Source organism: Culicoides brevitarsis, chromosome 2, assembly GCF_036172545.1.
Source record: "Culicoides brevitarsis isolate CSIRO-B50_1 chromosome 2, AGI_CSIRO_Cbre_v1, whole genome shotgun sequence".
Classification (NCBI taxonomy): Eukaryota; Metazoa; Arthropoda; class Insecta; order Diptera; family Ceratopogonidae; genus Culicoides; species Culicoides brevitarsis.
The window spans coordinates 31824640-31841350 of NC_087086.1; the positions used below are offsets into that span (position 1 = coordinate 31824640).

The 16711-nt window shown below is 30.7% G+C and overlaps 2 protein-coding genes across 3 annotated transcripts in view; one reads left to right on the forward strand and one right to left on the reverse strand.

Annotated features, from left to right (window-relative positions):
• Nucleotides 1-16711, forward strand: part of LOC134832226 (peroxidasin) — a 103718-nt gene that overhangs the window by 68117 nt on the left and 18890 nt on the right. For both annotated transcript variants that reach the window (XM_063846196.1, XM_063846197.1), the window contains exons 3-8: nt 682-897; nt 1446-1517; nt 2127-2362; nt 5427-5810; nt 5871-6062; nt 6123-6149. In XM_063846196.1, the coding sequence (XP_063702266.1) occupies nt 682-897; nt 1446-1517; nt 2127-2362; nt 5427-5810; nt 5871-6062; nt 6123-6149 (1127 nt within the window). The remainder of the gene's footprint in view (nt 1-681; nt 898-1445; nt 1518-2126; nt 2363-5426; nt 5811-5870; nt 6063-6122; nt 6150-16711) is intronic.
• Nucleotides 2770-4702, reverse strand: LOC134832228 (protein halfway). The gene is made up of 2 exons (XM_063846198.1): nt 4597-4702; nt 2770-4536 (listed from the first exon to the last, which is right to left on the reverse strand). Exon 2 carries the CDS (start codon nt 4527-4529, stop codon nt 3015-3017), a length of 1515 nt encoding a protein of 504 aa, XP_063702268.1. The 5' UTR covers nt 4530-4536; nt 4597-4702; the 3' UTR covers nt 2770-3014.

The following is a 16711-nucleotide window of genomic DNA, read 5'->3' on the forward strand; positions in this document are numbered from 1 at the left end:
TTGTAATTTAAAAAAATATTTTTGTGAAGTTGCCTGGTTATTTTTTTTAATGCGCTTTAAAAGATAGAAATATAAAAATGAAAAAAAAATCATAAAAAATGCCAGTAATAATCGATCCCTTTTGTTGCAATGTAATTACTGCTCTCATAAAACTTTCATTGGTTCGTTGCTGTTACGCTGCTCTGCAAAAATCCAGCTTATCGATAACTCGTCATATTTATAAACAGTCGCATAGCATTTATGCAAACAACAAAAAACTTTTAAATTTTTCATAAAATTCATAATCCACTATGAAAAGTTTTGTTTTATTTATAAATGAGAGCAAACTAGAAACTATGCGAGAGAGATAAAATGCCATCGATGGACGGCTGTCTCGTCCTCGCAATTCATCATTGTTTGTCATTTCACTCATACTCATGCGAAATACGGATCGGATGTTGTTTGAACGGTGCACGGAGGTTAATGTGAATGGACTAAAAACATGAAATGCAGTCAATATTTGATGAATTACTGCAGAGAAACATGCTGTGTACGATATGTGAACATGGATTTATTATGTCAATCAATTTGTTGCATTTTTCGGCAGTTATGAACAAATTTTTGTTGATTTTTTATGAGGCTCCTTTTTCAAATCACTCAAAAAACAAAAATTAATAATTTTTCTCTTTAATTTTTTTTCAGTGACTTACGATACAACCGCATCCGAGAAATCCCGAGCAACGCATTTGCTGGTCTCAAGCATTTGCACACAATTTTCCTGAACGAGAATCAAGTAGTGACGATACACGAAGGCGCCTTCGCCGATTTGCCCTCGCTGAAGTATCTCTACTTGAACAAAAATCACATCTCACAAATTGCTGACAATGCCTTCCGACAACTGGACCGGCTACAAAGCTTGTAAGTATAATTGTTGCTCTTGCACGCGTGAATTTCGGGCGACACGTTATTATTTTATGCAAATTGTGGCCAGGAACTGACATGAATTGGAACACCAATTACAAAATTTTGTGTGTGTTTCCCAATTTTTTTTTTGTTGGTCATTTTCAATGGAATGCGTGTGGCTTTATCCATTTATATTTATTATTATTATGAAATTGTGCAGGAAGCTGGATGATGAGAACGATAAATAATAATAATTTTAATAAATTGAATGGCAATAATGCTAATAAAATTGTAAATTTTTTGTGTTCCTGTTTGTTCCGGGGCGCGGTGTTAAATAGACGAAAACAACGAAATTTATCAGGGGATGAAATTGTCACGCGTTATTAATGTGTTGTGTTGGCGCGGTCATCAAACTTATTTTGACGGGGAAATAATTTACAATCAAAAAATTCGAGACTGACATTAAATTTCTTGAAATTTTACACTTTTTACGGGAAATAATTAAGAATCAAGTTACTCGAAATAAGTTTTTTCAAACCGTTAATGATTTAATTTGCTTTCAGGTACTTGCAGTACAACAATATTTCATCATTTGAGGCAACGACGTTCTCCAATTTACCACAGTTGGAAAGATTGTAAGTATATTTCGTGATAATTTTCTTTAGAAAAAATAATTTCAAGATTAAAAAAACTGCTTACTCTCTCCATAAAGCCTTATATCCAATTTAAACTTCGCGTTTTTATTTTCTTTTTTCTTAAGTAATTAAAAGGAGACACAAAAAACGTCCTTTCTACCCGAATTAGTATCATGTCGTTGATTAAAATTGACAAGTATCCTCTCCAGTCTGTCGTAAATGCTTTTGTGACAAAAATGACAGACTGCTAATTCCGAGGATACTTTTATCGATTTTTGCTTAGAAATCACCGTTAACTTTCATTAAATTTCAAAAACTCAAACAGGTTGCTATTCAATTAAATTTTCCTCGCGTATTGTATATCATCATTGTTATTTATTGCTTGTCTAAGTTTCCTTAGATTTTTGCTGAAAAGAAAGAAAGTTGGGGGAGAAATTTTATGAATGGAAGATGATTATTTTTAATTTAGTCTATTTCATGTTGAATTCAATAGAAACGGGAGATAAGAAGTGCTTTTTTTACAAATTTCACCCTCTTTTCATAAACAACAATCTTGTTCGTAAATCTTTAAAACATGAATTTACAATTTTTTTGCTCTTTCCGTTTCAGATTCCTCTACTCGAACAAAATCACGCACATTCCATCGCACGCATTCCAGAACATGCCGGCTCTCAAACGACTTCGTTTGGATGACAATGTCTTGGATTGCAGTTGTTCGATCTTGTCATTCCTCAAGCAAGTTCAGGCGACAAAACAACAAATGGATGTCTCGGTTACCTGTGAAAGTCCCTCTGACATGAAAGGAAAGAAATTCCCCGATTTAAAGGAATCTGATTTCCATTGCAGTAAGTATTGTTGACCCATATTCACTTCATCAAAAAGATCGTAATGAGGCGTCCCCTTATCGAAAATAAGGACAAGCGAAAAAATATAGACAAAAACTTTTTTAATTGCACATTAGAGTGTAATTTAGTCACATAATAAAACGCCGCCATGCCAATGGTCGTCGTCGTTGTCCCGCTCTTACAAAACTAATAAATTTTGGATTGACATTTTCAAGCATCATTAGCACCATACTTTCCCGATACTTTGCTCGTTTGTACATATAGCCGCGTGTTATGTTTGCGGGTAATATCGCGACAATGTTGGCTGTAAACTTTTTTCGTTCAGTAAAAAAGTTTGAAACTTTTTTTTCCGTATTTTTCTATAATTTAGGCTGTTTCAAGTGAAAATAAGGATTTTTTGTCTTTTATCTTTATTTTCATTTTGTTCGTTTACAATAATGAATTGTATTTATCACACATAAAAAGCTATCTTAACAACATACATTATTAGTTATTTTATAGAGAGTATAGTCCCCTGTTTTGAAAAAAACAAAAGTATATTGTAGATAAATTCGTAGGCACTTATTAATATAAGGCGAGAGTTGATATGACATCGATTTGACACGTACATGAGATAGTTTCTGTTGGACGATTATTCAGGACGGGGAGTTTTTCAGTTTTCACAAAGCCAATCGCAAAAAGGTATTTTGGGAATTGCCGAAGCAGGCCAAGGCAAGAATCCATGTATCTTGAACACATAATAGTCGTATGTAACTTTGCAGATAAGAAATATCAGCAGCAGCACTTCCGCTATGATTATCAAGTAAATATAGTCTGTCCAATCAACATATGATCGACACAAGTTCTCCGATAAACTAAGCACGGGTTTCCCGTCATGGCACTCAATTTTATCGTAATCCTTGATGTGAGATTGGCGAGCTAGCAACCAGATTTTCAAAACTTTAGCAGCATTACAATCGCATTTTATCGTATTTCCTTCGAGAAAAACTTCAGCACCTTGAGGATGACGATCCAGAACGTTCGAAAGCAAGTAGATCGGGATAGACTTTAGCTGGTTGTGACGTAATGAGAGTTTATTGAATCGTTGGATGAAATGACTTCCTTCGAGATCGAGCATTGATGTAATCTCGTTATGATCAGCTATGAAATTTTGCAGAGAATCGTACGATGGAGAGCTGCGAAAATGTACTAAACTCGAGATGCTGTTGTTCGAAATGTTTAAAGTGGTTGTGTCAGCGGGAAGTTTATCGGGCAACGTTAACAAGTTCAATCCGCTACAATCGACACGTGCATTGAACACGACATGATCATCGCTTACAAAGTTAACACGTTCAACGCTGCAATTACATTTGGTTCCATCCTCAAAGACAGGACATTCTTTATTATCGAGCTCCTTTTGTCTTTGTAGCTGACTGAACGAAATCAAACTCGAAGTATCGTACCAAACCTTAGAATTTGACGTACAAAAAGTTTTTGCTGGATCAACAAATTTGATAGATTCTTTTCCCAAAACTTCGTTCGCTGACTTGCAGATCATGTTATCGTTGCCTCTCGTATTTATCGTCAAGTTTTTGCGGTTCGTAACTTCCGGAAGCGATGTAAGATTATTAAATGACAAATCAATGTACTGCAGATGCTTAAGTCGCACCAAAAGTTTCGGTTGTATTTCATCTAAGCCATTATTCGATACGTTTAGACATTGCAAATTTGCCATTCTAGAAAATTCTTTTGTAACACGCGATATATTTCCATCCGTAATTGCGATTGTTTGGAAGAAATTCCATTTGGCTTCAGAGAAATCAACTTCATTGAGACTTGCATTACGTATGTGAATGTGTTGCAAGACAGTAAAATTCGCGTTGGCACATTTGAGAGCTTTATCAATATCCGTGACATTACAGCAAAACATGGCATTCTTGTATAAATTATGAAGCTTGCAATTACACTTGGGACCAGTTGAAGCTACTTCTTCCTCTTCACACAAATCTTTTTCGCTGTAAAAACAAGTGTTGGTTACTGGAAGCTTTATTAAATCCTCTGAATTTTGTGTCGTAGTTGGTTCTTGTTCCGAAGGCACGTCATTATTTTGTTGGTCATCAATTGCACTACAACTCGCAATCAATATCAAAGCAATTAAAATAACTACGGAATTGATGAATTTGTGCATTTTGTGTCTATAAAAGATAATAATTGATTAAATTTAATGCATAAAACTTGAAGAATTCAATGCTTACCCTTGTGGCTATAACTAAAACATGTTTTATACGTTCAAACTAATGTAAAACTTGAAAATATCTATCTAAAAAATTATGACTATAAAAATATACTAGTTGAACGATGGACAGACGTAAATAAATAAACACAGTAATTGTTCCGGAATTCGGACAAACGCGGTTTAAGTGGTTTTTATAAACGAATTAACGAAGCTTAACTGTAGCGTTTTTCTTTTTAAATATAAGTAATTAAAATTACTTTTTATTAATTAAAAAATAAGAAATATGTTTCTTCGATGAAAATATTTCTACGAAAAAAAACTATTTTAATTTTATTTATGAATTGAAAAAAAAATTATGAACAAAAATTGGAACAGCCTTTATAGAAAAACTTAAAACACTTTGCCGTTTATTCTTATTTTCATAGTAGTCGTTTTTTCTCATTTTCTTCCTACTTTTCTACTTGTTTAAAAGTAAGTAGCATATTTCCGCCTTATTTCTTCTACAAAATCAATATTCTCACAAAAAAAAACAAATTCTACTTAAAATATAACTACAGAGAGTAAGACGACAACCGTTATCGATAGAAAATTGGAACAGTTGCTCAAAAGGAGAAAACTCATTTAAAGATAAATAAATTGAAAATTTAATTAGAAAAACGAAAATCAAACCTTTTCATATTGGTCGTTTGACATTTTTTTTATAGCGAAGCCAAACAGGCAAAAGAGAAAATTTTATCGAATTTTCGTTATTATTATTGACAAAATGAAACTAATTTAGCTTTTCCTGTCTACTCAAAAGAAGTCATTATTGACTAAGAGGATTAATTTTTTTCATCATTTTTTTTATAGAAAAACCGGAAATACTCGAGTCCCCTACAGATGTTGAAGTAACTTTTGGCGGAACAGCTGTCTTTACTTGTCGCGTTTTGGGCGATCCTGCTCCTGAAATTTCGTGGATGCTTAATTCCAACGAAATTCATATCGACTATTCTCGTATCAACATCTTGCCAGATGGATCGTTGCGAATTGATAAAACTACAGATACGGATGTCGGTCAATATGAATGCATGGCAAAGAATGACATGGGAAGCGTCAAGTCGAAACCAGCGAAGATGATTGTGCATGAACAGAGTGAGGAACAACCTGAGCCACAAAGACCGCAAATTGTTCAGGCGCCACGAGATACTGTTGTGACGCCATTTGAGGCAATTGTGTTGCATTGCGTAACTGATGGTAAGTAAAAAAAATAGTTTTCTTGAAATATTTGAATTAAATTTAAAAAAATACTTACAGGCATTCCAATTCCAACTATTCTATGGTCCTTGAATGGCAACCCGCTCACACAAAATACCGACAGATCTCATATCTATGCTAACGGAAGTTTGGTAATCACAAATCCCTTGCAAGAAGATGCCGGTGTCTACAAATGTGAAGCAAGCAACTATTTGGGAAGCATTTCCGCAATCGCCAATGTGAAAGTTAATGGTGAGTTTTTTCTCTGATTCAACTAAAAATCTTAATTGATTTCCATTTTCGTTTTTGTAGATGATGTGAACACCACAGTCGATAAAGGTAAGAAGAGAGACAATTTTTAATCACCAATCCCAAAAAAAAAAACTCAATTTGCTCCTGAAAAAAATCCCTTTCTATAACCCTCATCTTGTCTGTCAAACGTTGTGCATGGCAAGCGACTCATGCCACTCTCCTCACAAATAATCAAATAACAAAACGGAAAAAAATGTACGAACAAAAACCGGGAATTGAAAAATTATTTGAAACAAACAAGCAGCAAATACAACGAAACACCGCAATATTGCATCACATCGCTTCGTTCCTGTGCTCCGCGTGTAATAGCACAAAAGGGATAAACACAGCAGCCAACATGCCTCGAAAATTTTTAGTGTTTTATTATTGTTTTGTTCGTGTTCCGTAGTCTCGTGGCGATCAGACGCGTCGGGTGGTGTGTCGGTCCAGACAACAACAACAACACAGAAGTAATTTAAATATAATCATGTTTTCTAATGCATTTTCGAAAATCCCCGCTAGACAATGTAGATTCTGTGCACGTTGCCGCCATCGAGTTGCCGTTTCGTTTGATGTGTTATTTTGTGTTACTCGATTTTTTTTTCGACATTTTTTTCCCGGTACCTAATGCTTTGTTGCTTTTATGTTGTGCATTTTCTGTAGTTTTGGGGAAAATTTATTGTAGAATTGCGGAAAATCAATTTCAATAAACTATACGTTTGTGCTCGGAACGGATTTAAGGCAACGACAAAAAAAAACACATTCATAGAAATGAAAAATGAAATAAACAGTGAATAAATGAACAAAAAGGGATTGAGATTGTTTGATGTGGTCTTGCTATGGATTCGGAATTTTAGTTACTTGGGGATTTAAACGTTAATGGAAAGAGAGATTTTGGGTTTCTGCGAACTGAGTCAATCGACGGATTTCCAATGTGTGGGCGATTGACGAAATGTTTCTCAACAAATTGATTGCAGAATAACAGGTTCCGGGAATTTTGATGAAAATCGATTAACTTCTCTCGTTTTGATTGCCATTTAAAAGATTTTCTTTAGTCAAGAGTCAAAATTGGTAGGGAGTTGCGGGAATCCTCAAATTTAAGTTTAAAATAGAAAATCAAAAGAAAATATTTGTTAAAAGTAGAAAATTAGCAAATGTCATGCTTAAACATGGTTTAAAAATTTTTCGTTTTGAATTATTTAAAATAGTTTTTGAAGTATTTCAGACTTAGTAATCTTTTTTTTTCAAATTTTCATTTAATTGAGTTTAAATTTTTCACGAGCTTTCATTGAAATTTGAACTAATACTAAAAATTTCCTTTTCATTGAGGGGGGGGTCATGTGAAAAAACACGTCGTAAATTAGGGGGGTTGTTGGATTTCGACGGTTTACGATTGTAAGGGGGGTGGGGGTCAAAAAATACCCTTTTTTGCGGACGCCTTTAATGGATGACGCCATATTAAATTTATTTAATTTTTTGAATTTTAAAGATGAAAATTTTAAATTTCAAATTTTAAACCAAATCTTCGAAATTTTCGAAAATCGAAATTATCTGATAATTTTGAAATAGATTTTCATTAATTTTATTGATTTTCGGGGATTCCCGCAACTTCTAGGTAGCCGATCGAGTGAATCATCATAAATACCAACAGTAGACTTTTGCAGTATAAAAAGCGACCGTTTTGAAGTGTTCGATACAGTTTATTTTCAAATTTCACAAACTACATACCAACAAAAATGTCATTTATTTGCGATTTTTGTCAGAAATCTCATTCAACTAAGAAAAGCATACTATACCACTTAAAAAGTCATTTGAATGAGCAACTAAGAGATCATCCAGATAGTAAAAAGTGCAAACATTGTCCCAGTTACGTGTTGAAAGAAAACTTGAAAGAACATTATCAAAAAAATCACAAGCCTCGGAAATGTGAAAAGTGTGGAAAATTTTTTTACACTAAAAATTTACTTAAACAACATCAGAAGACACATGAACTTCCTAAGTTTACTTGCGACATTTGTGGAAAGAAGACCGGCAAGAAAAGAGACTTGGAAAGACACATGCAATTCGTTCACCTGAAAAATTCTCCTCGATCAAAATGCGAATTTTGCGATAAAATTATATTGAACCATTGTATGAAAAGACATATTAGAGAGGTTCACGAGAAAAACTATACATTTAAGTGCACAATTTGTGCCAAAGGTTTTCCAAATGCCACATACCTGCGAGACCATCTAGCTGTGAAGCACTTAAATCTAGAACTTCACAAATGTTCAATTTGTGATAAAAATTTGTCAAGTGAAAACAGTTTAAAGCAACACATGGAAATTCATCAAAATGAAAAAATCAAAGATCATTCAGACAGCAAGAAATGCAAATATTGTCCGAGATTTTTCTTGAAAGAAAATTTAAAGGATCATTACCTGAAATATCACAAGGCGCTAAAATGTGAAGAATGTGGAAAAATATATTTTAATTCGAATTCATTTCTGGGACACAAAAAAACCCATGGAACTCTAAAATTTATTTGTGATTTATGTGGATATAAAACAACGAAGAAAAGATTCCTTCAATCACACATGATGTCTATTCATCTGAAAAATGTACCTAAATCCAAATGTGAGCTCTGTGACAAATTCATAATTGCTAAAAGGATGAAGGCACACATCCGCTTAGTTCACGAAAAAATCTATCCCTTCACATGTACAGTATGCAAAAAAGGCTTTCAAGGTTCAACAGATTTACGAAATCATATTGCATCGAAACACTTAGATCTGGGACTTCACAAATGCTCAATTTGTGATAGAACATTTACAGCTAAAAGCAGTATAAAAGGACACATAAAACGAGTTCATGACAAAATTGTTGCCGCTAAATGTGAGATATGTACAAGAAAATTTAGTGATTTACAAAATTACAGAAAACATTTAAAACTGCACGAAAAGAAACCGTTCAGTTGTAGTTATGAGTCATGTTTAAAAATGTTTGAATCAGAAGAGGATTTGAAGAAGCATTGTACTTTAAAGCACATTATTGGTTTTCAGTGTGACAAATGCGACCACAGTTTCATCAGACAAGGAGCATTGACGAGTCACGTCAAAAAGGTTCATTGAGATTCATAGTTTAGCTACTGTTCCTTAATTTAAGCTTATTTTAAAATAAATTTTTATAAATCGCCACTGCAAACTTCCCTCAATCGAAAACCAAATCTTTTTGTTAACTAAATACGTAGAGGAAAAAAATGAATAAAGTTGAAAGTTGAAATAATTTTTTCCAGTGGAACGAAATGAACTTTTTTAAGGCCCTGGGGTCTTGAAAATAAAGCCCTGAAACTTTTACATGGATGATTCTCGAAATTTTTATTTTTTTAGAAAAAAAAAAAAAATTTTTCAAAAAAAAAAAAAAAAAATTTATAAAATCTCCATGTAAAAGTTCGAGGGCCTTATTTAGACTCCAAGGCCTTAAAAAAGGTTAATTTCGTCCTTTTGGATTTTTTTTTTCTATAAAAATAATTTAAATTCCTTACCAAGTTTTTAAATTTCTTCAAAAGTTTACAAAAACACAAAATATTCTTTCAAAGAATAAAAACAAATTTAAACACCTTTCCCTCCCCTTTTCTGTAATTTTCCACTCAATTCCCCAAATAAACGTTTTTCATGTTTTTCACCATCTGCCGTTACAACACTTTGGTCTAGTAAATTCATCGTTTATGGGACACATTCACACACACACAGGAGTCTTGCCAAGTAGACTTTTGAGATTATTATTGCGACAATTTTTTTTTCGTTGTTGCGAATTTAACATAACCACTTACCTCTGTAAGCGAGGCTTGTTAACAGCTTGCGTTCTGACGTTTATTGGCACGAGTTCATTCGCATTATTTTTCTCGCTGGAGCCTCCTCGAGGCAAAACCCTCAAATCTGCCGCACTCCAATTTAATTTCTCGATATGAAAAAGTTTTGTGGTTGCACAAAATTCAAAAGCAGAGCGCAGCAACAGACAAGTAAAAGATAAACAAATTGTTTTATTTTCTGCCAACTGATAGTCAAATACAAACAACAGGCACTAAATTGATATTTTGCCTTTGCTTCGGAACGCAGCGTCGGAAATATTGATGCAGATATCAACGCATCATCATCGACAACAAACAGCTCATCAGAGAGACAAGCACAAAATTCTACTGCATTATTTTTTTTTGTTTTCGGGGAAAGGGAGAGAATAATACGAAAACAAAACAAAAACAATGCGTTTCCATTTCAAATAAAGTCCCTATGAAAATATTTGCTTGTTGATGATTCGATTTTGTTCGTGATGCGTCGTTGGTCAGTTTATGGCTTTTCCAAAAAAAAAAATTTTCTCGGAATTTAATTTTTTTTCTGACTGATACTTTATCACAATAAAATGAATAAATTGATTCAATATTTTGATTAATATTTGCCATACTTGGATACGTTCCCCTTAATTTTTGTAAATTTTCGTTGATCAAATTAGTGGAAAACCGAAAAAATTTAATTAAAAAATATTTGTGGTTGCGTGCGATGGTCGTTTACTGATCAGCAACGTTTTGCAATAAAAAAAGAAGCGAATAAAAAGAGTACATTGTAATAAACTCATAAAAATTTCGCTTTTGTCCATTATCTTAATTGCTGTCATTACAAGCATTTTTTATTTATGTTTAGAAGTTGGTGCAAAGTGTAAGCGAAGGAATTTTTTCAAATACGAATTTATTGGCCTCAGGGATAAAATAAAAGAAGTTACAACAAGAAAATGTTTCCTTTTACATTTTTAACTACGCGCGAGAGAGGAGACTAAGAAGCGAAAAAAAAAGAAAAGGGAAATGCAAAAAGAATGTGTTTCGCTCGAAGAATTCAGTTAATTATAAAATTAATGATCTTTTTTTTTCTTGTTGTTTTATTTTTATTTCGTGACTTTTTATGTGTTCGGCTCGTAAATTAACATAAATAAAAAATGGGCAGGAAATCGGAAGACATGACCATTAAAAAATCAGCGCACAGCAGCAATAAATGATTAATTGGGGTAAATTACCGTAGAAAAGTACCGGGCGTCTCCTGTGTTTCTGTTTTTTTAATGTAATTTATGGTTTTTGAGGTGGTTTGTGATTTTGTAAGGTTTAAAGATGGAGATTTGGGGAGACTTTAATGAAAAAAAATATTAAGAATTTTTTTATTTTTAAAAAATATTCCTCTTTAGATTGAATTTAAAATTAAATGTAAAATTTATAAATAATTTTATTAATATATTTGAAGAAAATAAAAAAAAAATAAAATGTAAAATCATTAATTTGAAATTTAATGAGAATTCAATAAAAATAAATTAAATTTTAAAAATAATAATTAAATAAAATTATTTAAAAAATTGAAATTTAATTAGAAATTAAATGAAAACAAATTAATTAATTAAAAAAATAAAAATAATTAAAAAAAAATTAAATTAAATAATTAAATTAAAAATTAATTAATTTTATTAAAATTAAATTAAATTAATAATTAAAAAATAATTAAAATTAATTAATTTTAATTTTTTTTAATCAAAATTATTTTTTTTTTGTATTAAAATTGTCAATTTAAAATAAAATATCCAAAAAAAATTTCAAATATTTTTTCTCATTTCTCGTATTGACCTTTATTGATCAGGTCAACAAAAACAACGCAAAAAAATATTGGCAATGAAGAGAAAAAAAAATTAAAATCACAGTTTAAAATCTCTTTAAAAATCAATTAAGAAACCCCAAAAGTCAAGAAATCAAACTGTCCAGCTGTCGACATTATTTTTCTTTTCTTTTTCCTGTTTCGTTTCCGTTTACTTCGCCTTGACGTTTGTTTGCGCTATGTTCTTTTTTTTCCTTTCTCGCACATTCACAAAAAATAATCTTTTAAAAGATTTATTATGTGTAAAAAATATTCAGTCTGTTCCAGACAATGATTTCAACAAAAGCGGCTTCTTCTGCTATTTTTTCTTATTTTTTTTTAAACTAGCGAAAAGAGAGAAAAATATTAAAAGAAGCCATGACACGCCTCTAATTAGTTAGGTCATTTTTCTTTTCAATTTCATGATTTTTATTTTTTTTCACCGTCCTGCAGTCTCTCGTTTCTGCGGTGCGCTGTGATGAAAATTAATTTGTTCCAGTCGCGAAAAGAAAAAAAAAATGCGGCACGATGTCAGAAAGGATTATCGCGCCCGAAACATGATTAAGAAGAAGAAGGCGGTTGCAGCATCAAACGGTACGAGATGAAAAATGAGAAGTGAATTATCTTTCTATCTATCATGCAAAGTGGTTTGCTTGAATGCGTCTGACCTCATTTATTACGAATTTTGCGAGAGACAAAGGTTCATTGTCTCCCTTTTTAGCTGAAAATTCATTCATTTAACATTCATATGACATAACTAAGCTTTTCTCTAATGCTAATGTATTGTCTGCGGTTATGCATTCGCCTTAGAAATCTAGGCTTTTCTGCCCGGCGGATTGAAAGGGGGTGATATTAACATGTTAAGGGGTTAATTTAATCCATCATTTTGGAAAGAAGGTTAAAATAATCCCATAAGTGTCAATTGAACCTCTTAAGGAATCAATCTAACCTTCTTTGGAGTTGATCATTTATAGCCCAAAGACATGAATCTCTTCAGGAGGTCATTTTAATCCCTTTTGATGCTAAAAAAGAAGGATCAAAAGGGATTAAAATAACCTCCTAAAATATTTTAAGGGCTTCAAATGATCAACAGTTAAAGACCAAAGAAGGTTAGATTGAATACTTAAAGGACTAATTTAACCTCTTTTGTATTTAGTCGATCGTCGAAGTCTCAAAAATTACTTCTTGAGGTTAATTTAACTCCTTAAGAGGTATTTTAGCCCCTTGAGAGGTTCGTTTAACTCCTTGAGAAGTTATTTTAATCCCTTTTGAGTTTTTTAGCTTCAATAAGGGATTAAAATAATTTCTCAAAGGATTACTTTAACCTCTCAGGGGGCTAAAATACCTCTTAAGGGGTTAAATTAACCTCATGAAGGATTTTTTAGGGCCTTCGACGATCAATTCCAAAGAAGGTTAGATTAATTCCTTAAGAGGTTCAATTGAAAATTTTAAAGACTTAGTTTAACCTCCTTTCTAGTTCATAAGGGATTAATTTAACCCCTTTAGATGTTAATATCACCCCATTTCAATCCATAGGATGTGTCTGTATCTTAAGATATGCACAATTAATATATAAGAAATGGGTGCGTCTTTTATTATTATTTTAGAGAAACCACTAAACTCTCTTTTCTGTCTGTCTTCCAGTCTCACAACATTTTACTTTAATTAATTTTTGAGTGTAAAGAGCACGACGACGCCGACGTAAATATTGCACATCATCATCGTCGTCGCTCGTCGTAGGTAGAATTTATGCGGCTTTTACATTTCAAGCGGCAACCTGGCGCAAAAAAGGAAAAGAGGGAATTATTGAAAGTGCATTAATTTCATGTGTTGAAACATTGTGCCTGCGATAATGCATTGCCGTGCACCGAAAAGCTGCAAATAGACAAAATTATAATAAATATTAATTATCACCATGGTATTTTTTAGAGAAAATTATCGAAATCATCAGTAAATGTTGATGATGGCTTAACTAAAAATAGAGAATCGATTTGAAATGGAATGGTGTAATTAACGTTATTATCAATGTTTTTGTTGTAGAATTTATAATTCTGCCTCTCTTTCTATATTTGCTGCTCAAACATACGCTTTTCGGGATGAAATGGGGAATTTTGTGCAAATAGAATTTAAAATGGAATTTTTGATTGAAATTATTTTAAACATGGGAGTTGGGGGCGTGAAGTTTTGGAAGAATTGACCAAATATTTTATTTTTTTTTTATTAAAATTTATATTTTTTTTTATAGATTATTTAAGGAAAAAGAAATAATTTTTAAAAAAATATAAATAAATATTTTTTTAAAAATAAATTTAAATTTAAATTAAAAAATAATAATTTTGAATTTAATTAAATAAAAAAAATTATAAATTAAACAAAATAAAGTTAAAAATTATCAAAATTAATTTCTAATTAATTAAATAAATAATTTCTAATTATTTAATAATAATTTCTAACTGCTTTCGATTAAAAAAAACAAATGAAAATTTAAAAAAATATTTTAAAGTTCAAAAAAAATCTGTAAATAAATTAAAATCAAGTTGAGCTAAAATATTTTAACTAAAAAAAATTAAAAATATTTTATAAATTAAAAAGTTTCTTAATTTTTTATATAAAAATTTTATTTCTTTTAAAAAATCCTAATATTGTTTAAAAAGATTTAATTCAAAAAAAAAATAATTTTCTGAAAAATTAATTTCAGAAGCGAAAATTTAAATTTAATTTTAATTTTTTTTTTAAATAAAATAAAAATTATTTTAAAAAATTAAAATATTTTTTAAAAAATAATTTTTAGCTAACATTAGTTGTTAGTTGCCTCAAAAATTTATAAAATCTTTACAAAAAAATTATTTTCCAGGTCAATTCTAACCACACAAACTAAATAGCCCATTCTCCATCATCATCATTAATTTTCCTAAAACCGCAATAAAATGCGCATCAATATCAATTTATAGATTTTGTTTATTTACCGCTTGCTGCGTTTTCTCTCTTTGTTTAGTTAATGATAATAACAATAACTACAATAATGAAGACTATCGTTGCTGATGTTGATTGCGATGATGATGACAATTTGCAATAATCCTAGACAAATACACACGATGAGCGACAGAGAGAGACAGAGACAGAAAGACACAAAACCAACACAATAAATATTAATATCAAAATAATTTACATCCATAATTTCGTGCCGTGCTGTGAATTGTGCTTTTTGTGTGCGAGGTGTGTGTGTATGTTTGCTCAAATGAGGTAACATTTACGTTTATAATTGATTTATCACAGGAGATAAACAACTTCTAAATCCCCTGATTAACAGTTTGCCATTCATTTATGATTTATGTGCACATTTCGTTGTTTATTATTATTTATCTTTTGTAAAAGTTTTCTGTAAATAATTACTCACGGTGTCAATTTAAAAAGTCATCCTTCAATGCCGCCGCTGCCGTGATGATGTGATTTCCGTTAAAAGGCTTTTTAATCGCTTTTGAATTTAAAATAATTGGAAAATTCTAATCATCAATTAGTTTTCAATGTACTTTGTTGTACGTTTTAGCACATCGTCACTGGCATGTGTCGACCAAAAAGAGGGTAGCTCACGATTTTTTTCATAATTTTATTAAAATTTCAATTTTTTCCAAAATTTGGATTTTTATATTTTTTTTAAATTTTTCGAGTTTTAAAAATTAAATAAAAGCTCTTTTCAAGTATAAAACTAATTTTTTTTTTCAATAATTTTTTGAAATTTTAATTTTTATTAAAATTAATTTTTTAAATATTTAAAATAAATTTATTCACAAAGTTGGCGTTTTTCATTATATTTGAAAAAAAATTTTTGAGAAAAGTTTTAAATTAATTTTAAAATTTAAAAAATTTATTGTTTTGCTTTAAAAAAATAGAGTTTTTAAAATAAAAAAAATTAAATATTAAATAATTTAAATTAAATAAGTCAAAATTTATAAGAAAAATATACAAAGTACCTTAAAAGAGCTTAAGATTTTTTAATTTTAAATGCTTTTAATAATTTGTAAATTCAGAAAAAAAACTCAAAAGAATCAAAAAATATTTAAATTAAATGTTGTTATTTAAGAGTTTTAATTTTTTTCTTCGAAATTATTTTTAAAAAATTAAAAATTATTTTAAAATTTTAAAAAATTTTTAATTTTTGATTTAAACAATTTAAATGCCTTTAATGGTTTGTGAATTCAGAAAAATTCAAAATAAGAAAAAAATTAAATAAAATTTTATTTAAATTTATTTATTTAAATTTTATCTTATTTTTTTTATTTTACTTATTTTTTTTATTTAAAATTTATTTTAATTTAATACGTCATGTCAAATTTTTTTATGTCAATTATAAGAAAAATTTAACGAAACTTAAATTTTTATAAAAATTTTTTTCATAAAATGAATTTTTCTTAACAAAAATGAGAAATCGCGTCGCAAAAATTTACATGACCTACCCTTCAACGGACCACCAAATAGAAAATTTCACCGATACCAGCACTTTTATGTACCTCTAATGACAAAATTACCTAAATATTGTTTTTATAAGTGGCGGTACTTGCTTTAATGACACTTAAATTTCAATTGATGTTGACTTTGTGTGGGCGCTCGCTACTCGCATGCGGCATTCATGCAAATAATTATGAAAATTTTAATGAGGCTAAAAAAGAGACACGGAACGACGTGCGAATGAATGAAAAGAGGACTTCACATAAGAGGATCTTGTTTTTTTTTTTGCTGCTGTAAAATTTTGATTCACGTTCATTAACTGCAAGTTTGACTGCACGTTCGAAATTTCTTGATTTTCCTTCCGTGTCACCGCGACGAAAGAAAGGAAAATATTGAAAAGAGACAAAATTCAATTACACAGGGATCACGCACAGCATCCCCCCGCCCGTTGCTCTAACGATGGAAATATGTTTGCCTGACTGATGACACTTGAGAGATTTAGAATCTTATGAAGTTGAA